We start from the raw sequence: 24,402 nt of genomic DNA, 5'->3' as shown, positions 1-24,402 counted from the left end.
AATGTTTTAAAATTGGTTCATATATATAGAACTTCCAAGAATTAGAGTAGTGTGGTTGTCAATAATGGGTAGAATTGGTGAATGTTACACGTGTGTATTAAGTGATCACTTAAACCAGCCTATTACGGTCGTCAGCCCCGTAAATGCCCAGACTTCCATTTTCTTCTTCATCTTTGATGAGATGTCAAAAAATAAAATAAATATTATGTTACGAAATCCAAATGTTAATCACTATCACTAATCCGTTTTTCGTTACAAAAATACATACTTCGATGCAAATATCCAACGCAATCTAAAATATTTAAAATTACGGAGAAGCTCCAGTCGCATGCCATACGGCGTCAAACCTAGAGATCAATTTAACTTGGATTTTGTCATGTTATTTTTTACATATTCTTTCCTAAAAATCTTCATTCTTCAACGATCTACTTATGTTTATTTTCCAAACATTTTGTAAGCTGTAATCACCGTACGACTACGAAATAGAAAGCCATACTTTGAAAGTTTGATAAATATACAGTACCTACCATAAATGGTATTCACGGACACAGCAGAATATCACCGTAATTTATGAATTACACATTTTAATGTGTTTTTTGCGGTCTACTGATAATCGATAAAATGACATAGAAATTGAAGAAATCGCTTGGATAAAAAAAAACAGTACAAATATATTGTAAGTACAATTTTATTACATTTTAGACATCTCAACATATATGAAGAAGAATATGGAAGTCTGGGCATTTACAGGGCATACGATCGTCACGAACTTGTTTAAATTATCGTTTTATACACGTGTAACATTCACCGATCCTACCCATGATTGACAACCACACTACTCAAATTTTTGGATGTAGCCACATTTCGAATGTCTCTAGTCGGTCCATAGTGCTGGCTTTGAGAGTTTCCACGGTTTTATTTAAGATTTAAAAATCCTATTTTTTATGTGATTTTCAGAGAAAGAGTGCTCTATGTATAAAAAGGCGAATGATTAATTAAAAAAAAAAGAATAAAATATTCGGTAACTTTTACTTTTAACTTTTGATAGTTGCCCAACAAGATTTACTATACAACTTCGACGTGGTGGTTTTTTTTATCAAATATAATTTTGAAATAAATTTATCGAAAATACTCTCTGACATGATGTTATTAAAGTGATCGGCATACCTAGAAAGCTCTTATCGGACTGGTTCTGTCTTTCAGCGGTAGTGATAAAATAATATACACAGTGTTTAAGAACTATATGATGCATTATAAAATGGGAAATTCAATTTTTAATTAATGTTTTACTTAGTGAATACCACTATTCCTTAAAATATACTGTGACACGTGTTTCGATGCATTCTGCATCATTTTCAAACACCGTGTGTGAAGCTAATTCTAAATTATAGAGTTGTGTCCTTGGGACAATTGAAGGTTGAAGAGGGGGTAGGAGCTGTTTCTTATTTTTATTTATTTATTTAATTTTAATTAAAAAATATATGGGTTTATTAGAAACACGATCTCTCGAGTTATTTATTTTAAATTCTTAATTATTACATAAAATTTTATCGCGATTTATTTTTCGAATAGCGGTTTTTGTTTGTTTTTTTTTGAAAAAGTCAATTTCTTATTATGTATTTAAATCTTATATTTTTTTCGGGCCTAGGCCTAGTTCTTAAAAATAGGAATTACGTTATGATATATAGTGGGGAATCGAACCTAGAAATTCTAATTCACAGTCCGCGGCGCTGACCATTAATCAGACCACGACTCAAATTTCTGCCATCTTCTATTTTTTTCTACATAACTATAGACATCGTGTATATCAAACCGCAGATATGGGAGAAAGCTACATTAAAAGCAATTTGGATCATTTTATTATAATAAACTAAATAAAATAACCCATTATTGAATCTAATTTGGTTCATTTTTATTATTTTAATTCAATTTGGCTTACCGTGTCGATATTCAACAACAGAAATGTTTTTTCTCCGCTAATGAAACTATACCGCAAAGCATCTACTACCTATGATTACAACGGTAGATATACGCGGTATGACCTAGCCCTGAAGCTCTAAGTCAGTGGTTCTCAAAGTGTGTTCCGCGGAGCCTTGGGGCTCAGGTGACTGGTCAAAACATTTTTACAGCAATGGCAGCGCCATCTTTTGAACATAATATCAACATAAGCAATACTAAACATTGTTCGTGGCGGACAGCGTGTTTCTTGACAGCTGCTATCCTAGAGCATTTTCAATGTTTTCGTTGTTTTTTCACAAAATTTTGGGTGTGTCCAAATCGTTGTTCACAAATCTGCGTTTCTCAACTTAGAGAGTTATTTTTACATTATGACATCTCAATATAGAGGAATATAGATGTCTGTGTATTTACGGGGCTTACGACCTGTCATAGCTGATTTAAGTGATCACTTTATATACATTCATTCAACATTCTATCCATAATTTATAACCACACTACTAACATTTTTGGAACTCATAGATATGAATCATATCATATATCATTGAAAAATTTATTGAATGATATGATTCATACGTCAGATCATGTGCGAGTTTGTTGTAGTATCTATAGTTGATTCTGTACTGTATTTAAATAACATTCAGAAATTAAACGCTCGACTGCGAAATTGTCGTCGCGGGCGGCTCTTGCCAATTGCAAAGTAAATTCAAGAAATATTTATTTTCAATTGTCTGATGTATTTTTCACATTTACCTTCCCTTTCCTTACTATCCTACCTGCAGACGAGCCTCTAAAGTAGAGGCTTTGTGGGTTATTCTTAAAAAAAACTACCCCAAACAATTTTATTACCGTGATTATGACAATTTGGAAATAAACTAATGATGTTGGACTTCCTGGGATTTGATCCTAGTATCTTAAGTTGCCAGTAAAACCACTTTCTTTTTCGAGTAAAGAAAAAACACTTTTTGTGGATGCTGAACTCTTGAAAAAGCTGATACTTGAACACAATTATTTTACAACAAAAACTATAAGTTATTAACAGGTTATTTTCTTTACTTTTCATTTTACATTTTAATAATGTATCCACAAAAAAACATATAAAAAAAACTTGATTTCTTGTTTGGGCATAGCAATGCGAGTATTCTCATTAATGATTGTTAGGTGTAGGTATACCACACATTTTTTCTATTGCCAATTTTGTATGGTTGTGTGAATGCGGTGCAACGAAATTTATGGCCAATTTTGATACAAAAGTTTTCACTTTTTTTCAGAACGTTTATACTCTTAATTTAATTTTGTTATTTTAATTTAATGTACGTGTTCGTCTACCGCGCTTGAGGTCCATGTTCGATTTCACAGATGTTCGAATGGCGATATAAGGAAAGAATGCAAGGCTGATACAAGCACTATTGATAAAATTATAAAAGTCGTGTCGAGATGGTTTGGGCATGTGAATCGAATGAGTGAAGAAAGAAAAGTGAAATAAATTTATGAGGCAAGTGTGGTCGGTAGTGAAAGCAGAGGAAGACTGAGGAATACTTGGCATGCTCAAGTATTTCCAATATTTGAAAGTGGTCAAGTCAGGAATCGGCAGATACATACGATATATATAAACGTAGAAGAAACGAAAATTGTTTGTAAAGACAGTGGTATGGCGTTCTATTCTCTCTGCCTAGTCCTGCGGTGTGATGGTTGGTTAGTTGAGTTAAGTTACATTATTAACTAATCTGAAGCTGGTTTAATTGATCACGTGTATAATGTGATCACTTAAGCCAGCCTAATGCCAGGTCCTGAGCCATGGGCTGCTCAGACTTCTATCTTGTTTCAACAAAAGGGTAGAACGATACATATTTCATATAAAATTGAAACACTTTTGATGAAATAATTATAATAAAATTAATTTTTAATATTATTTTTTTGACATCTCATCAAAGATGAAGAAGAATATGGAAGTCTGGGAATTTACGGGGCTTACGACCGTCATAGGCTGGTTTAAGTGATTACTTTACACACGTGTAACATTCACCAATTCTACCTATGATTGACAACCACACTACTCAAATTCTTGGATGTTCTATATATATATATATGTATATATGATCCAATGAGATTTCAATAAAATAATATGAAAAATACTCCTATAATTGGAGATAATCCAGATTTGTGAACAAGTATTTGGACACACTCAAAATGTTGTATATTAATTTTTAATGCCGTCCTGCATCTTGGACGCATCATCGTAGCTAACATATTTTCAGTTGTGCATGTTTTCGGAATGCCCAGAAATTGTACTATATCCCAGCAAAAGCGGCATACTTTAAACATAATATTTACCTGCTACAGGGCAAAAAGTGTTGTTTTTGCATTTTAAAAGATATTGTTTATTTTTTTTTTATATAAGTACTATGTATTTTTCGAATAGATAAAAAAGATCTGTTGCACAGTAAAAAGTTCAGTAAGTGGCTTGATTATAACACAATGTATATATATTTATATATATATATTGTGTTATATTTTTAAACTTTAAAAACGTTCTCCTGAAACATTAAGTTTTTTGATTTATGACGTTCTTGAAAGGAGTGAGCGATATGTATATTATATTATGACCTCAATATGTCATTCTGTAGCGGAGTGCACCGGATTGCATTATTCCTGTTATTATAATACAAAAAAAAAGAGACGTAATGCGACACGGACGTATCTCGTTACCTAGAAAATCCAACAGGTTCTAGATGAAACCAGAGAAATGTACCAGTTAAACTAGACCTCTTTAAAAATGAAGCAGTATGTAATATTTTATCGTAGCCTATGGCAGTCGTCAGCCCCGTAAATGCCCAGACTTCCATAGTCTTCTTCATCTTTGATGAGATGTCGAAAAATAATATGAAGGTAACTCCTGTAATTGGAGATAATCCAGATTTTGTGAGCGAGTATTTGGACATACTCAAAATGTTGTACACAAATATTTCTCTTTTAATTAAATAAAATAAAATAAATATTCTTGGTTTATTTGTACTAGAAATATTTTTATAATTTGTTTTAGAAATTAAAACACTTATTCATTCAATAACACTTGACATTGATCCTCAAAATTTCACTCAACCTAGCAACGTAAGCTTACCGTATGTGCGTTTCGTATCGGCCGTGAAAGTTATTAGATTTTGTTTATTGATGAATGATTGATTGGGTGTTGAGATCGTGACGCAAGCGGCCTCTGTGTTGTTTCTTTTCGCAGTATTTATAAATATTATAAAACTTTTTAATTTTAATTAGTGATTTCTCTCTAAATAATCACTCCTTGCTTAAAATGTCATGAATGATAACTGTGATGACGGAAGTTAATTCAGTAACATCAATAATATGATTGTCCATTTTTAATTAATGTTTTACTTATTAAATACCACTCTTTCTTAAAATCTACTGTGACACGTGTTTCGATGCATTCCGCATCATTTTTAAACACCGTATGCACAGAATGCATCGAAACACGTGTCACAGTAGATTTTAAGAAATAGTGGTATTTACAAAGTAAAACGTTAGTTAAAAATGGATAGATTTCACCACAAAGTGACTGCCGAATCAATTAATGAAAATAATCAAGTAATGAAATATGTCAACGGAGAACACAGATTTTTGAGTCTTCTAAGTTGTACTTTATATTTAAAAAAAAAAATTGAAAATTCGTTTGAAAATACCAAAAGTAGGCGAAACAATTGTCACAATATTAATTTCTACGTTATTTTTTGACATCTCGTCAAAGATGAAGAAAAATATGGAAGTCTGGGCGTTTACGGCCAATTACAGGAGTTATTTTCATATTATTTTTTGACATCTCATCAAAGATGAAGAAAAATATGGAAGTCTGGGCATTTACATTTCAAAAAATAGTAAAAAAATAACTCCTGTAATTGGAGATAATCCAGATTTTGTGAACAAGTATTTGGACACACTTAAAATGTTGTAATTTCTATGGTTTTTGTAATAAAATACAACTTAGTAGTCTCAAAAAATCTGTGTTTGATTTAAAAATTAATTCATAAATTAAAATGGAGTTCTACAAATTAAAAGCCAAATCAATAAATAATATTTATTTATTTTAAAATTAAATTTCACTTCGTGAATACCAATTTGTCTTAAAATCTGTTGTGACACGTTTTTCGATGTATTCCGCATCATTTTTAAAAACGTATGTGAAGCTAATTCTAAACATTACATCTGTGCCCTTGAACATCCAACATTCAGCATCTTTATCCAATACGATGTTTAATTATGATGCTGAATGCATCGAAACGCGTCTAATAATAGATATTTACCATGTGAAATCGGTAAATGATGAAGAGTTAATTCTATGAAAATTATAAAACAGTTTATATTCTTAATTTTCTCTCCCTTTTTGTGTATATAACTAATTAACTAACCATCACGCCGCTTCCCCGCAGGGGTAGGCAGAGAGAATAGAGCGCCACACCACTCTGTCCTTGAAAACATTCTTCGCCTCTTCCACGTTCATGCATCTCCTCATACATACCCGCCGATTGTTACGACTCCTAACCTGACCACTTTCAAGTATTTGGCATACCTGCTCGTGCCATGCTTCTTTTCCCACTAACATTCGCCTCATTAATTTGTTTTACCGTTCTTTCCTCACTCATTCGTTCCACATGTCCAAACCATCTCAATACACCTTTCTTAATTTTATCGATAATGGTTATCACAGTTTTGTGTATATGTTAGGTTAAAATGGATAAAAACGATAAAAATGTATGTAAAAAAAAACTCCACCGACAAGACTCACAAGGTGGCTTGGTGGGTCTCTGTAAAAAATACTTTACCATATTTAAAATTGTAATTTAAATAAATGTATACTATTTATGTAAATAAAAAAAGAGATAAAAAGTGAGTGAACCAGTGAGCTAGTGTCCGAATTAACAACAGATTCGTTCATCCGATCAACCGATTAACGGCTCGGCATATCTTTTTCCGTGAATGAAATTCATCTGAAACGTTTATCTCAGTGTATTTAAACAAATCACTGACTCCCCACGTATATTTTTACAGTGTATCCAAAAAATTCTATCGAATTTCATGGTTTTTTAAAAACCTTTTAATGTCATTTTTCAGCCATCACTCTCGGGGCCGGAGTAGCACTTTATCCCATGGGTTGGGATGCGCAAGTCGTACGAGATACCTGTGGACCAGATGCCACACAATATGGAATCGGTAAGTGTTAATTTTTTTAAACGTTGTTAATATTATATTTTAATTTTTAGAAATCTGTACGGTTATCATTTAAAAAATATCAATATGTAAAATAAATTTTTTTATATTTTTGACATCTCAACATATATAAAGAAGAATACGGAGGTCTAGGCATTTGCAGGGTTTGCCTGTCATAGGCTGGTTAACTGATCACTTTACAAACGTGTAACATTCACCATGATTGAAAACCACACTACTCAAATTTTTTGAACTCCTAGATATATTGATCAAACTCGTGACACAGTACATGCGAGTACAGCCATCTATGTCGGAATAGGGAAAGCTTTTATTAAGCAGAGACTCTTTTTATTTGTATGCAAGGTCCGAATCTTAAATTAAATTCACATACTTGAGGCCCGCCTGTAAACATGATTTTCATTTTTTTATGTAGCTTATAATTGGACCAGTTATTTTATTTACAACATTTTGAGGACAGACTTCCATATTCTTCTTCATCTGTGATGAGATGTCAAATTTTTTTATATTTTTTATAAACTCCTAATTGGAAATAAACCAGATGAAGTTTTTTTTCACTTTTTATCAGGGTTGGGTAAGGATAAGGCATAGTAGGCACTGGTCGTGTTTCTATGTGGAACGCGAGTAATCCAGGGTAGGCACTGCTTTTCTGCCTACATAGAATGCACGCCTCTGAATGTACATCTATGCTAATCCTTACTTTCCCCACATGGTTCTATGAAAAATTAGCAATGTTTATTTCGCAAAATAAATGTTATAACTCACTTTATGACCTCGCATTTTTTTATATGACAACACAACACCATTTATCGTAATTGTTTTTTATTTACTGTTTTTTTGGATAACTCATTTGTACATATTTGCTTTTTACACCTATTTTTCATATGTACCAACTATTTAACGGAGGTTAAAATATGCAACAAAGGCAAAATAAAAGAATGGGAAAATGAAGAGTTAATTCTATGAAAATCGTAAAATTGTTTTTATTTTTTTTAAATCTTTCTTTTTTGTTTGTATATGTATAAGGTTAAAATAGATAAATACATGAACAATAGAAAACCTATGTAAAAAGAACTCCACCGACAAGACACACTAAGTGCCTCGGTGGGTCTCTGCAAAAAATAATTTTAATTTTATTTATAAATTTTTAAATGGTTGTATACAGTAACAAATAAATGATTAAAAACAAAAAAATACTTCTATTTTCTATAATAAAAGTATAGCTCATCGTTCACAACGTTTTGAGTGTGTCCAAATACGTGTTCACAAATCCGAGTTTTCTCCACTATGGAGTTACATATTTTCACATTTTTTTGGGGGCTTACGACCGTCAAAGGCTTTGTTAAGTGATCACTTTACGCACGTATAACATTCACAAATTCTATCCATGATTGACAACCACACTACTCAATTTTTCGGAACTTTTAGATATATTGAATTATCTCGATACATACTTCTTGAACTGGATAGACTTCACGATGATGGGACGAGGTAAGCTTTTTATTAAGCAGAAACTATTTCATTTGTATGTGAGGTACGAATCCTGGATTATATTCACACACTCGAGAAACGCTAGGAAACCATATTTTTATTTTTTATTTAAGTTTATAATTTGACCACTTAATATATTTACAATATAATTTATATTTAAAGCACTAGCTTTGTGATTTTCCATTTTATATTGAAAAAGTAACTTTAATTTATTATTAGATTAAAACCAATATTTTTAGCTTTTCCACTTTTTTTATTTGACCAGCTACCGGGTTTCGTCGTTACCGACATCATCAGACTGGTCTGTCGTTACCGACATCACCAGTCTGATGATGTCGGTAACGACGAAACCCGGTCGCTGGTCAAATAAAAAAAGTGGAAAAGCTAAAAATATTGGTTTTAATCCAATAATAAATTAAAAATGCAATTCCATCACGAAGTGTCAGTGGATAATATAAATCTATTAAAAAGTAACTTTGTTTTAAAATCACTATAAATATTTTATTATAACTTAATTATAATGTCTACCGTTTTCGAAGCTAACCGCTTCTTTATCAAGACTGATAAAACACTATCTACTTAACAATATTCAAAATATTTTGACGGTTAGGCAAAGGAACTTGGGTAGATCTCAAGTGGCTTTATTTTTTTGTATTGATTAGCAGTCACAGTCAAAAGGGATCAGGGATGATGAGTGATTGGAAACATATTAAATAACCGACTTTTAGAAAAATCGTTTACTTGAGTATTTACTAGTTGTAAATTATTATTAATTGCCTTTTTAATTTCTAATATTTCTAAGTTATCTAATTTAAGTCCTCTGTTGCATGTGTGTAATATTTTGAATATTGTTAAGTAGATAGTGTTTTAGTATTAATCAGTCTTGATAAAGAAGCGGTTTACTTCGAAACCGCTAGACATTATAATTAAGTTATAATAAAATATTTATAGTTATTATAAAACAAAGTTACATTTTAATATATATTATAATATTTTAAGTGTGTCCGAATACTAAAATAAAAAAATCTGGATTATCTCCACTTTTAGTTTTATGTACTTTATATTTTTTGGTTTCCACATGATGATGACATTTTTCTGTAGTATGTCTTCACCGTGTGTGTAAACTGCAATGACATTAATATGTATATTTTTTGCCGGCGATCATCTGTCATTAGAATTCATTTATGGATCATTTCGCAAGACGGCGACGGTCGACAGTAAATAAAGTGACCCAAAATTCACAAGTTATTACATTTCCCATAGATCGTGTTCAAATATTGAATTTGCGCATACATCATTAGTATTACTGTTATGTAGATGGACACACCGCGTTTTCGTCATTTGGAATATTGTATTCAGCCTTAAGAGGAGAGTCTAGACTTTAAAATTAGGTATCTATATGAAAACCAATTTTTGTCCACCTCCGTAGTGTAATGGTCAGCACGCTCGGCTACCGTTCTGGAGGTCCCGGGTTCGATTCCCAAGGGGGGTAAAATAAATATGAGTGATTTTTTCACTGTTATATTTATTCAATATTACCATGGACTGGTACCTGAAGCGGAGGGCTGATCACCTTTCCTTCATGTGTAAACGATCAAGATAACACTGCGTTTATATGACACAGTGCCCTATGCACCATTGGGGTGCGGATAAGGGTTTTATATATTATATATATATATATATATATATATATGAAAACCAATGAATATATTACGTCGTTTAGTGTGTTAATCAGTTAAATCGATATAACATTTTTTTAAAAGCTAAAAACATCATATAAGATTCTAAAAATGCTCTTGAATTTAAAAGCTGTGCGGAAAGTCACGATTAAAGCTATTGATATTTTGTACTGTATTTCGATAATAATAATAATAACAATAATATTAATAAAAGTATAATTTTATTCTCGCTTTACTAACTAGTGGGTCCAATACTTTGAATTTTGCATAATTTGTTTACAACAACATAGTATTTAAATGTAATTTATATTTGAAGCACTAACTTTGTGATTTTCCATTTTATAATAAAAATGTAACTTTGTTTTAAAATCACTGTAAATATTTTATCAAAACTAAATTATAATGTCTACCGGTTTCTAAGCTAACCGCTTCTTGATAAAGAATCCCCCCTGGCCCTGACCTCCCTCGGAATCGAACCCGGGACCTCCAGAACGGTAGCCGAGCATGCTGATCATTAGATATTGAATTATATTCGTTTATTTAACCCATAAGCTGCGGATCGCATCTATTGTCGTTTTTTTTAAAGGTACCGTTGACTGCGGATCGCATGCATAGTAGTTTTTCAACTTTACGTACTTATATCAACACCTATGCATAATTTTTTGCACTTAAATTTGGTTTGAGGCATGGATGAATTAGTTCTCTTTGATTTAGTGTCATAAAATATCAAAATTATTTCAATTTAGAGTCAACTTTATCGTGAATACTTCCCGTCGACTCGTGCTCGGCGCGTGCTCTCAGTATCGTATACTCTGTTCAATCGGTTTAGGCGATCTAAATTATCATTAACTATTTTCATAATTATATGTTTTAACTGTGTGGAGCAGCTTAGAGGTTAATCAGTTAAGCATCCCTGTCGTCAACTTGGCTCGCCTCTTAAACATCGCCATTCTTCTCAGGTATTCGGTTAATTATTCTAGATTCTGGACAATATTGGAGTGAAAGTACGCCGAAATGGCGTAATTTCGTCGAAGCGATGTTGCATAAAAACCCATTTAAATTACTCGGACGCCGACTGAATATTTGATAGTCCAAGTGTTAAACCTCTCCGGTTCGAGGTATAATTACATTTTAACGATCGGGAACAACAAATAAAAGATACCGCGTGTTATACAGCGTAACATCTATATTTCGAAAACCATTTTTTTCTCACAATAACACAACATATTTTATTTTATTTTATTTTATTTTATTTTTATTTTATTTATTCAGGAATTGTACAGCTTACATATAAAAAAATGAAACAATAGTTACATTAACAATAATAAACATTACATTACATTGACAAAAAATAGTTACGTTATAAAAAAAGCTAATTAAACAATTCCACATGTATGTTATAAAACTATTAAAAAACATTCAGAGATTAAACAAAAAACAAAAAAACAAAAAAAGGGTATTATATAAAATAATAGATTTAGCAGGAAGGAGAAGGAGAGGAATTAATAAGGGAGGTTAAAGGATTTTTTTCTTAGTAAGAAGTTTAAAAATATATTTATAAATATATATACATACATATTCATATTCATTATACATACAGAAAAAAAAATTGTCATGCACCGTTCACCCCCCACCCATAACATAACTAGGTTATTGGTGGAGAGTAAACAGAGTATGACAACTTTCTACTAACCTCTTTTTTTATTATAGCAACACTTTTCCCGAAAATATCGATGTCATTAAATGTCTTGTTGTATGAGTCTATGATTCTATTAAGGGTGGTATAATTTTATTTATTTATATTTTACTTGGTGAACACCACTTTTTCTTAAAATGTATTGTGACACGTGTTTCGATGCATTCCGCATCTTTCGAAATAGTGGTATTTAGCAAGTAAAAATAAAATGAAAAATGGATGGACATTACCGCAAAGTGACTGCCGAATCGATTAATGAAACTATTGAAATCCGGTACGGTTGAAAAAAGCAAAATTTATAGGAAATTTGTGACCAAATTTAGAGTTGTGTATTCAAATACATATTACTTACATGCTTTCATCAATTGTGTTTAAAATATTATTTGTTTTACTAAATTCATTAAAATAAAAACTAAGGTCTCTATTTTTACATCTCAACATAGATGAAGGAGAATATGAAAGTGTGGGTATTTACAGGGCTTATGACCTGTCACAGGCTGGGTTTATAATAAGCCTATGACAGGTCTTAAGCCCTGTGAATACCCAGATTTCCATATTCTTCTTCATCTATGTTGAGATGTCAAAATATGAAAATAACTCCCAAAAGTGGAGAAAACCCAGATTTGTTAACAAGTATTTGGACACATTCAAAATGTTGTAACTAAATTCTCTCCGTATTGTTCATGTTCTTACCGATAAAAAAAGAAATAGATTCTACCCCCTCTTCATCTTTCAACGATACAAGAACACAACTGTAAAAAAAAACTAGTGTTCACATACGGTATTTAAAAATAATGCGGAATGCTTCGAAACACAGCAAAATTTGAATTAAATTAAAAATAGATAGATATTGATTACCAAAACTTTATTTGATTATTTTTCATACATAAGTCATATATGTATATAAAATATTCCCGATGAGTTATTTCTATTGCTCATTTTGGGACATGGGATTTAGGTTAACAAGACTGGAACACAAATAATAAAGTAACAAAAAAGATTTTTTTTTTAAATAACCAAAACTAATAATTACATCGAAAAATATAAAAACAATAAACAGTATAATAAATAGACACAAGAAGCATATTTAAAAGAAATAAATGAGAAAAACACTAGGTAAGAAGTATATTTAAAATAAACAAATGAGAAAATATAAAAATTGAGAAAATATAAAAAAAAACATAATTAAAAACAAAATTTAGTCATATTTTACAAACTAAATAAAGTCCTTTTTTAGATTATTTATTTTGGATCCCCGAATGGGTTCTATTTCATATATCGCTCACTCCTCTCAAGAACGTCATAAATGAAAAAACTTGATTTTTCAGGAGAACGTTTTTAAAGTTTAAAATTATAACACAATGTATTAAAAATAAATATCAAGCCACTTATTGAACTTTTTACTGTGCAACAGATCTTTGTAGGTAAAACTAGAAGGGTTTTTCTCCATTTGAAAAATATTTAAAATACTAAACTAAACTAAACTAAATAAAATAATTAAACAATACCTTTTCTTAAAAATGCAAAAACAACATTTTCTGCCCTGTAGTGGGTAAATATTGAGTTAAAAATATGCCTCTTTTGCTGGGATATAGTACATATTCTGGGCATTCCGAAAACATGCACAACTGAAAATTGACGATTTTTGATTTATGACGTTCTTGAAAGGAGTGAGCGATATGTCAGGCAGCTGGTTGAATTGGGTATAGGCAATATATTTTAGGGACCTTACTCCAAATTTAGTAGTGTTTATCGGCTCCACATGTATTTTGTTATGTCGTCGTGTATTATGATTATGAAAATTATGAAAATGTGACTGTCGAATCACATAGTGAAACATTTAAATTTTACCGTAATATCAACTTAAATTCAATTATAATTCCTATTGCGATAGATGCTCTGGTTTCGACTATAGATTTATTATGTCGATACTTACCGTACGAAATTTGTAAATATTTCGCGATAATTTATTAAAATACGTTAATATTTAATTTGCGTGAGATATTTTAGAAAGTGTGTGATTTGTTTAAAATTAGGAAATATATCTGTTATTTCAAAATTCCCCAAAATGATTTTATGCAATTTTTACGTTAGTATTGTACATACATCTCAAGAATCCCGCCTACTTCACTTTTGAAAATGCCATAACTAGACGAAACAATTCTCACAATATTGATTTGTATGTGTTTATTTTAACAATAAAATACAATATTATTTTTTGACATCTCATCAAAGATGAAGAAGATTATGGAAGACTGGGCATTTACGGGGCTGACGACCGTCATAGGCTGGTTTAAGTGATCACTTTACACACGTGTAACATTCACCAATTCTACCCATTATTGACAACCACACTACTCAAACTCTTGGAAGTTTTAAATACATGAACCAATTTAGAAACATTGTTCTTTAATGACTAGAACTTCACTAGAGACATCTATTGGTGAGATGAAAAGAATTTGAGAAGTGTGATTGTCAATAATGGGTAGAATTGGTGAATGTTACACATGTGTAAAGTGATCACTTAAACCAGCCTATGACGGTCGTCAACCCCGTAAATGCCCAGACTTCCATATTCCTCTTCATCTTTGATGAGATGTCAAAAAAAAAAGAAAAATACTCCTAAAATTGGAGATAATCCAGATTTGTGAATAAGTATTTGGACACACTCAAAATGTTGTAAATAAAATACAACTTACTAGACTCAAAAATCTGTGTTTGATTTAACATTGAATACATAGATCAGTGGTTCTTAACCTGGGTTCGATGGAACCCCAGGAGTTCGGCGAGTCAGTCTCCTGGGTTCGGCGGAGGTCAAAATACACACCCGACTCATTGTACGAAATATTGATTTATCCAATAAATCTAGTATATTATATGAAAGGAATATATCAAATATTATGAAAAATGATATGACATATCGCTCACTCCTTTCAAGAACGTCATAAATCAAAAATCGTCAATTTTTAGTTGTGCATGTTTTTGGAATGCCCAGAAAATGTACTATATCCCAGCAAAAGCGGCATATTTTAAACTTGATATTTACCCGCTACAGGGCAGAAAGTGATGTTTTTACATTTTGAATAAAAGGTATTGTTTAATTGTTTTATTTAAAATACGCTTTATATTTTTCAAATGGAGTAAAAACCTTCAGGTTTTACCTAAAAAGATCTGTTGCACAGTAAAAAGTTCAATAAGTGGCTTGATATTATTTTTAATACATTGTATTATATTTTTCAACTTTAAAAACGTTCTCCTGAAAAATAAAGTTTTTTGATTTGTGACGTTCATGAAAGGAGTGAGCGATATGATATATTCATTTATCCAATACATCTAGTATATTATTTAAGAGGAATATATCAATCTAACAATACATTTTTCCAATTAAGGGTACGGTGAACAGGCATATGAAACCTTCAACACGGTTAAGAACCACTAACATAGATTATTAATATATTTATTGTTTCCAGGTCGCTGCACAATCCGCTGGGCCTACCAGCTGTCCATCCTCGCCACGCTGGATGCCCTTACGCTGGCCGCGCTCTCCTTCATCCTGGCCACGCGCCACATCCAGCTGCAGCCGGACTCCTCCAACTACCACACCAGTATTCACATGCCCTACCAAGGTTTCCTAGCGTAATATCTGCGGTGTCGGTGGGCGCACACAATCCCAATCAATCGCTAATGCCAATTTAAATTAAATTTAAGTTTTACTCGGTGACTCCGTCTGCCTCCGTGGTGTAATGGTCAGCGTGTTTAGCCACCGTGCTGGAGGTCCCGGGTTCGATTTCCAGAGGTGGGGGGGTGGAAATAAATTTTAGTGATTTTCATACTCTAATTAACTATCTAATTAGTATTTAACTATCAAGATAACACTTCTTATATATATATATATATATATATATATATATATATATATATATATATATATATATATATATATATATATACATATATATATACATATACATATACATATACATATACATATACATATACATATACATATACATATACATATACATATACATATACATATACATATACATATACATATACATATACATATACATATACATATACATATACATATACATATACATATACATATACATATACATATACATATACATATACATATACATATACATATACATATACATATACATATACATATACATATACATATACATATACATATACATATACATATACATATACATATACATATACATATACATATACATATACATATACATATACATATACATATACATATACATATACATATACATATACATATACATATACATATACATATACATATACATATACATATACATATACATATACATATACATATACATATACATATACATATACATATACATATACATATACATATACATATACATATACATATACATATATATATATATATATATATATATATATATATATATATATAATGCAGTGCCCTGTGCACCATTGAATGTGAAAAAGGGCTAGAAGAAGTATAAATATTCGGTGTGGAAAATTTATTGAGTCCAAATCCAGTTTTTTCGGAACTCCTTTGGAATCATGTTCAATTAGCACCCATTTTGCATTATGTTCATTTTGAACATTAATTTTTATTCAGTACTTAACTAAAATGGTATATAGAGTACTAAAATAAAAATGGGTGATGTTTACATGAGTACCTGTATACCATAATATATAGAGCTTCAAATCTTTATGTTCACAGTCCTATAAAACTGCCAAGAAATCCTTTGAATAAAATTGTAATATTTAAAACCATGTTACCTCACACCGTTATATGAAGCTAGAGATCTTTCAACCCTTAACCGTACCCAATGGTACGTAGTGTACTGCATCGGATTGACACAGTGTTATATTGATTATTAATTATGTGAAGGCGAGGTGATCAGTCCTACGATTAATGCACCAGTCCAGGGTGATGTTAAATAATTATTAAAGTTAAAATCACAAATATATAATTTGACCCCTCGGGAATCAAACTCAGGACCACCAGCATGCTAACCACTACACTACAAAAGAAGACAAATACTCCTGCATTATCTTAAGCAGTATCCTATACGCCATTGGGCGTAAGAAACTAAATGACACACATTTCACTCTTGCAAATAACACGTGATGTGTAATCGTTTCCTGGCATGTTTTGCGATGGGCTGCACCGCAAATCGTACGTAAATAATAATAAAATTGACTACAATCAAAGATGGTTATATTTGCTTGACAGATTATATTATTACCATCCTATAAAATGCTTATTTGTCACGCTTTAAAAACCACAAAAGTCACCTTTTTCTGTAAATATTTACTGTCTATTGGATTGAGGTTCTATAAATTTACATTGCACTCACTGATTTCTTGGGGTCGGTTTTTGTTCAATTTCTTATACAATAAAATAAAATATCTAAATATAAACTAATGACATTTGATTTTCTTGAATTTTCATGGCCGTTTATATATTGATAGGCTTTTTCTAGATGATTTTACTATTCATTCCTTTTGTTTATGTTTCAGACAGTGTCCAATAAAAACAAACAACAGTTGTTATTTAATAATATTTTTCAAGCATATTTATCATTTTCTATTTCATATACAATTAAATAAACACTCTTTATTGTACTTAAATTTAAATTTAAAATAATGCAAAACTCAAGGTTTGCTTATTAATTCATGGAAATACTGTTTAAATCTGATTTCAAGTCATTTTTCTGGGATACTGTACCAAAATAATTCTTAGACAGATTGAGCTTTATGATTACTAAATAATCAAAAATTATTTTTATGAAGGGGATTTTCGCAAACACAGAATTCAATCACTGATTGAGGTCACACGTCTCTTCATGTCCGATATTTTCAAAGAATGTATATTGGATATTATTTTTGTTTTTTGGAATATAAATAGAATCTTTATGTATATAGTTTTTAACTCCTTAGCTTTCAATAACTCTTTTCTTTTCAAAAGCGTATAATTATTTCGAAGAAAAACTTATTTTTTCAATGCAAAAAAAAATCAGTTACAATAATGTTACTTGGATTTAGAGACAATTAAGTTGTTACTTAACGAATACGAAGCCTTAAGAATTTCAATTTAATTAATTTTAATATTTGAAAATAAGTATTTCTTTCCTCAATATGAGCAATTTTTTGTGACAGCAAATTTTAATCTAAGTATTTTTAAAATCGCAAAAACAGTATCACAATTTTTTGTAATTTTTACTTTGAAAGTTTTTTATATTTTTCACACTGAACACTTTTTGTTACTAAATTTTGTAAAGAGGAAACGAAATGTAATGACAATGTGAAAAAAATATGATATATTGCAAAACCAATGTCACAAATATACATTTCTGTGTCACATATTTCATTGAACCAATTTCTGCTCATTATTTCCTGTACATATGCTTGTTTTGACTGTTTCTTGCTATTGCTGACTGGGAATTAAAACATCTTCCTATTTGGGTTCGTACAAATAAGTTCTTTCGTTTTTCTGCTAAAGGATGTGAATTTGCAATCAGTTATATTTCCTGGTATTTTGGAAATATCTTCAAAACGGCTGATAGTTACAATGTATTAAAGTCTTGTATGAAAAAAATGTATTGTAAGTCTTGTAGAAAAGTAGACTGTTTCACCAATCTTCAATATCAAGAGGCTTGCCTCCAGAATGACGAATTGTAACATAAAACCTAAAAAAAATCATTTTTTAAAAGTTGAATACATTTTTTTCAATTCTCTGCAAGGGTAGGCAGAGAGAATAAAACACCAAACCAATTTGTATTTTTCAAAATTCTTTCCACACTCATTCCTCCTCTCCATACACATACCTGCCGATTATTCTAACTCCCGACATGACCACACCCAAGTACTTGAAATACCTGATCTTTTTGCTGAGTTTTCCTTGTCTTCCTCTGCTTCTATTTCCAACTACATTCGCCTCATAAATTTATTTTACCGTTATTTATTCAGTCATTTATTCCACATATCCGTACCATCTCAATACATTACTACTACTACTACTACGCCGTTTCTCCGCAGGGGTAGGCAGAAAGGATGGAACGCCACACTCTTGTGTCCTGACATACACTCCTCGCCTCCTTCACATCCATACATCTAGTCATACATGCCCTCCGATTACGCAGACTTTGGACACCATTAGATTTTAGGTTCTGATTGATCTGATCGTCTTTTCCGGTCGTCCGCTTTCTGTTTTCCCGCTCTCAATACATCTTTCTTAATTTTATCGATACTTTTCTCAGCCTTGCATTCCTTATTTCACCATTCGAACATCTATCGTGCATCGTTTTGCCGCACATTCATCTGAGGGATCGCATTTTGACTGCATTCAATCTACTTTCATCCTTCTTTTGCCAACTCCATTTTGCCAACTCCATGCTTCACTTCCATCTCATCAAAGAGATTTCTCATAGCTAATAACTCCAAATTATTTGCTTTAATTAAGTATATCAAGTAAAAGCATAAATAATGGTAATTATACTATGTACTTGATATCCGTGGCATTGAATACATTTTGGTTCTATTAATCTTTATACCATTAGTAGAACAAAACAAATTTATTTAAATAAGGCAAAAAGCATTTTAATTTAATCTTCACGGTCACAGAATTGGATGAATACCGAATCAGCAAATTGTATCATTAGAAATGCTTCCTATAAATTGTGTTCATGGATAATTACATAGGAATACAAAATGAATCAGACTTGTAGAAATTTAGTTCATTGGCGTGCAAAACTATCAGTCAGTTTTCTTTTCTTCACTTCAAGAACTAGTATCATTTGATGGTGCTATTCTGTAACTGTTAAGGTTTTGTGGGATCTTAAAAAAAACTAAACAGAATTTTTTTTTGACATCTCGTCAAAGATGAAGAAGAATATTAAAGTCTGGGCATTTACGGGGCTGACGACTATCATAGGCTGGTTTAAGTGATTTTGAGCAACATTTTGAGTGCGTCCAAATGCTTATTCACAAAATCTGGATTATCTCCAATTACAGGAGTTATTGTCAAATTATTTTTGTCATCTCATCAAAGATGAAGAAAAATATATGCTTAATAAAAAGCTTCTTTTCATCTCACCAATAGATGTCTCTAGTGAAGTTCTAGTGATTCAAGAATAATTTTTCAAAATTGGTACAAATATATAGAACTTCCAAGAATTTGAGTAGTGTGGTTGTCAATAATGGGTAGAATTGGTGAATGTTACACGTGTGTAAAGTAATCACTTAAACCAGCCTATGATGGTCGTCAGCCCCGTAAATGCCCAGACTCCATATTCTTCTTCATCTTTGATGAGATGTCTAAAAATAATATAAATCTTGCAGTAATTTTATCCAATTAACACATTGTAGTCGGGCACTTCGAACAATAGACTCTAGCCTATAGCGGACGTTTTTCGCGATTACCGCAAATATATATTGCTTTCTTGAAATTGACACAATTTCTAAATTTCTTAACCTGACGACAACGTGTTGAGGGTTCGGTGAACACGCGTATGAAAATGGTGTGGTTCGGTACCTCCAACACGGTTAAGAACTACTGCTTTAGGAGATTTAAGATTTTTAGCTAACAAACATTTATATTTTTACTTTAAAGATGCACAGTTTCATAGACTCGGATCAAGTATTTTCTGACACAAAGGAAAGTTTTTGCAAATTTACAATCAATCTCACTTTTCTTTTTGATTATGATAGGATTAACAAGGTTTTCAAATCATGTTGATTTAACACAGATTATCTTACGATATAATCATTGCAGTATTGTTACAATGCAAATCGTAAACAGACAAGAAACTTTCCCATGGAGAGACATTGTTTCTAACCAAATACCTTTGAAACAATACTATTTTATCTGTAACACAAAACCTATTAGTTTTTTTTCATTCAAATTCATTCTGATGCAACTGTAGGAATCGTCGAATTGTTTTTATTCAAAACAATCTCGTGAGATAAGATTACAATCTCGCTTATTGGCAAATGGGCCGCCAAGTTGAATGATTTTAATACTTAAGTACTTACCATTGTATAATTATTTTTTATACAATTAAGATCCATTGCTTCATTTGACCTCCATTAAAATATAAGATTTTAGTCATCATGACAATTTGTCTTTTATATGTGGTAATAAAATAAGGTTTTTATAGATATTTCAAATTAACACTATACCAGTGATGGACTTATTTTTAAAATAGCACACACCTGCACACACGTCACTGCAATTAAATTCAGAATTAGTCAATAATAGTTTATTTCCCTTGTGCAGTGGGGGAGTCTGAAAGGTTCCATTCTCTTCACATACCATTGTCTCTGAAATAAAAAAAGTTAAAAGTTCAATAAGTGGCTTGATATTTATTTTTAATACATCGTATTATATTATATTTTATTTATTTTATTAATTATCAAATATTTGATTATATTTTTAAACTTTAAAAACGATCTCCTGAAAAATCGAGTTTTTTGATATATGACGTTGTTGAAAGGAGTGAGCGATATACTTGATCATGCCAAGTTTTCCTCGATCTTCAATTCAATTCAATTTAACAACAATTTGAGTGTGTCCAAATACTTGTTCACAAATCTGGATTATCTCCAATTAAAGGAGTTATTTATAGGAGTTGAGATGTCAAAAAAATATCAATTCAATTTATTCAATTATAATTAAGTAACATCTACATTACAAGCTAAAATTTAAAAACGATCTCCTGAAAAATTAAGTTTTTTAATATATATGACGTTGTTGAAAAGAGTGAGCGATATGTGCCATTTTAAGAAAAATAAATAAATAAGTGTGAGTAAACCCAGTGGCGTGTGAAGTTACACCATATCATGTATGATGAGTTGGTCACGGTTAGATCTTTTGCTCAGAACCCGGTGAGCGTGTAATTACCCACAAAGTACTTGACCATCCACCGTTTAATTGTTGATCGCGGAGTAGGTAATCTCAGTAATGGATTACTATTACCTAATGCTGTTCATCAGCCGTAATACTTGTTCCTCATTTCGTAATACCCGTCTGAATATTCTTTTGACAGTCAAATACCCAGTGACAAATTGGATAGTTTGTAAATTTCCTTTTTTTTTCATCATTTTTACATTCCTTGCTTATGATTATACACATCTGTAGAAATATAACAGAATAGTAATTGTATATATAGTTTTTTCCACTTTTATTTGACCGGTGACTGCGTTTTGTCGTTACTGACATTATTGGACTGGTGGGAGGCTTTACATAATTCTTTTTTATATACACAACAAGGCAGGGGTTGAAAATCATGATTTTATATACAGTGAAATCCCAGAAACCCGAAACCTGAGAAATCCGAATAAGATGAAGAAAAACGTTTAAAACATTTAAAAACCATTTAAAAACCACAAAACCTAAACTCATTTAAAAACCACACAAAGCCTTAAGAGAACACATAAAATTATTACATAATACAGTTAAAACTTCCATCTATCATTCCTCGAATTATTGTTTACCCGGATGTGTCGTTTATTTCTCCTACCCCGTATTCATTTCATACAAAAATGGATCACATCAATCGTTTTTTCATCACCATTTTACCGCATTCATAACATCAACACGGCGCGTACAACGTAACTACTGTAGTGTAAAGTACGATGTATGTACTGTATTATAAATTTCTCAGCTAATCCGAACAGGCCACAGCCCCGGTAATTGATAATTTAAACTTAGATTTATATAATTTTTTTTAAAGAGAAATATGTGCGTTTTTAGTATTTACAAAAATACTTAATTTTCCTACTATTCCTGTGAACCTAAGCGGCTCATTAAAATTATGTATCGAATGGTGGTAGCGTGAGTTTTGAACCCAGAAACTCTGACTTAAGAGTCCTCATGACAAACCACTAGACCACAACCTGACATTTGACTAGTGTATAATAGTAATAATAACAAATAACTTATGGTAAGGGTTTTAGGTAGGATTTTATGTAAATTATATTATTGAAATGGGTTTTTATAAGTACATTTACAGTTATTTTAATAGGCCACCGCTAAAAGTGTAACAGATTCCTCATCTTGCAGGTGAAGTCAACAACGCCTACGTGACAGACGCGGTCTCCATAACCGGCTCCCGCAAGTCTCTGGCTCTTCAGCCGGTTCTGCTGATGCATCCTCACTCCGGATCGGGGCAACACCTCAACATGCAGTCTCCTCTAGACGTCGACACCTATTCTCAGTTCTCAAACAGAACTGGGAGGTCCAAGCACTCTACGAGGGGAGATTACTCAACAAGCATGCACAACTTTCAGCTATGAAAAGCAGCATGTTTAAAAATATTGTCTTAACGCCTTCCATTAATGATAAAAGTATAATGAAAGTACTTAAAACCATTGAGCTCTTGTACCTACCTATCCAGCATGTTTAAAAATATTGTCTTCAAGTCTTCCATTAAAGATTAAAGAATTATGAAAGTACTTAAAAACCATTGAGTTGTTGTACCTACCTATCCAGCATGTTTAAAAATATTGTCTTCAAGCCTTTCATTAATGATAAAAGTATAATGAAATTACTTAAAACCATGGAGCTCTTGTACCTACCTATCCAGCATGTTTAAAATATAGTCTTCAAGCCTTCTTTAATGATAAAAGTATGTACATATTTATAATGAAAGTACATAAAAACCACTGAACTCTAGTACCTACCTATCCAGCATGTTTAAAAATATTGTCTTGAAGCCTTCCTATTAATGATAAAAGTATAATGAAAGTACATAAAACTATTGAGCTCTGGTACCTATCCAGCTGTCATGTTAATTTTTTGTGTACTTTTTTATAATGCTTCACTTTTTTGCTGGATTAACATCCTTATCCTTTGTTGGATTAAGCTCAATGGATAAAACAGGGCTTTCAACACATTGTTAGCGGGAAACGTGTTAAGACTTGCTTAGCCTATTGTTTTCAATCTATTATAAATATTTCCTAATTCTGTGGACTGCCATGCTTATAAAAAAATATCTTGACTGGATTCTCCACTCCCCAGTACCCTATATATCCTCATAGTCCTTGAAGCCGTGCATTAAAATGCGTATTTATAAAAATATATTTTTTTAATGAAATTAGACATTACTATTTTTTAAATTATAAAACATGTTCCAATTACAATGATACTTTGGAACATCTCTGTCTCAAGCAATCTCTTTTATTATGTTTAATTTAATTTGTCTAATTTGTACTTATTATTCTCTCATACATAATAATCTTACTGCTAAATTGTGTTTATACCATGTATCTAAAAAAGTTAGCTTTTAAAATTGAGTAAATCTAAAATAAGGTATGTTT

The 24,402-nt window shown here is 31.3% G+C and overlaps 1 protein-coding gene across 4 annotated transcripts in view; it reads left to right on the top strand.

The window, feature by feature from the left end:
• Positions 1-23,569, top strand: part of Tmhs (Tetraspan membrane protein in hair cell stereocilia) — a 39,304-nt gene extending 15,735 nt beyond the window's left edge. Inside the window, exons 2-4 of one of the 4 annotated variants that reach the window (XM_088260669.1) lie at positions 7,078-7,176; positions 15,528-15,662; positions 23,153-23,569. In XM_088260669.1, the coding sequence (XP_088116795.1) occupies positions 7,078-7,176; positions 15,528-15,662; positions 23,153-23,379 (461 nt within the window). In that variant the 3' untranslated portion in view covers positions 23,380-23,569. Of the gene's footprint in view, positions 1-7,077; positions 7,177-15,527; positions 15,684-23,146 lie in introns of all 4 variants that reach the window. The other 3 variants (XM_088260663.1, XM_088260653.1, XM_088260646.1) reach the window with 3 other exon arrangements.
• Positions 23,570-24,402: the final 833 nt, after the last annotated feature.

Source organism: Brachycentrus maculatus, unplaced genomic scaffold (genome assembly GCF_059751285.1).
Source record: "Brachycentrus maculatus isolate JH-2025_06_01 unplaced genomic scaffold, ASM5975128v1 h1tg000008l, whole genome shotgun sequence".
Classification (NCBI taxonomy): domain Eukaryota; kingdom Metazoa; phylum Arthropoda; class Insecta; order Trichoptera; family Brachycentridae; genus Brachycentrus; species Brachycentrus maculatus.
The sequence above is the reverse complement of the archived record's forward strand: the minus strand, read 5'-3'. Positions and strand labels throughout refer to the sequence as shown.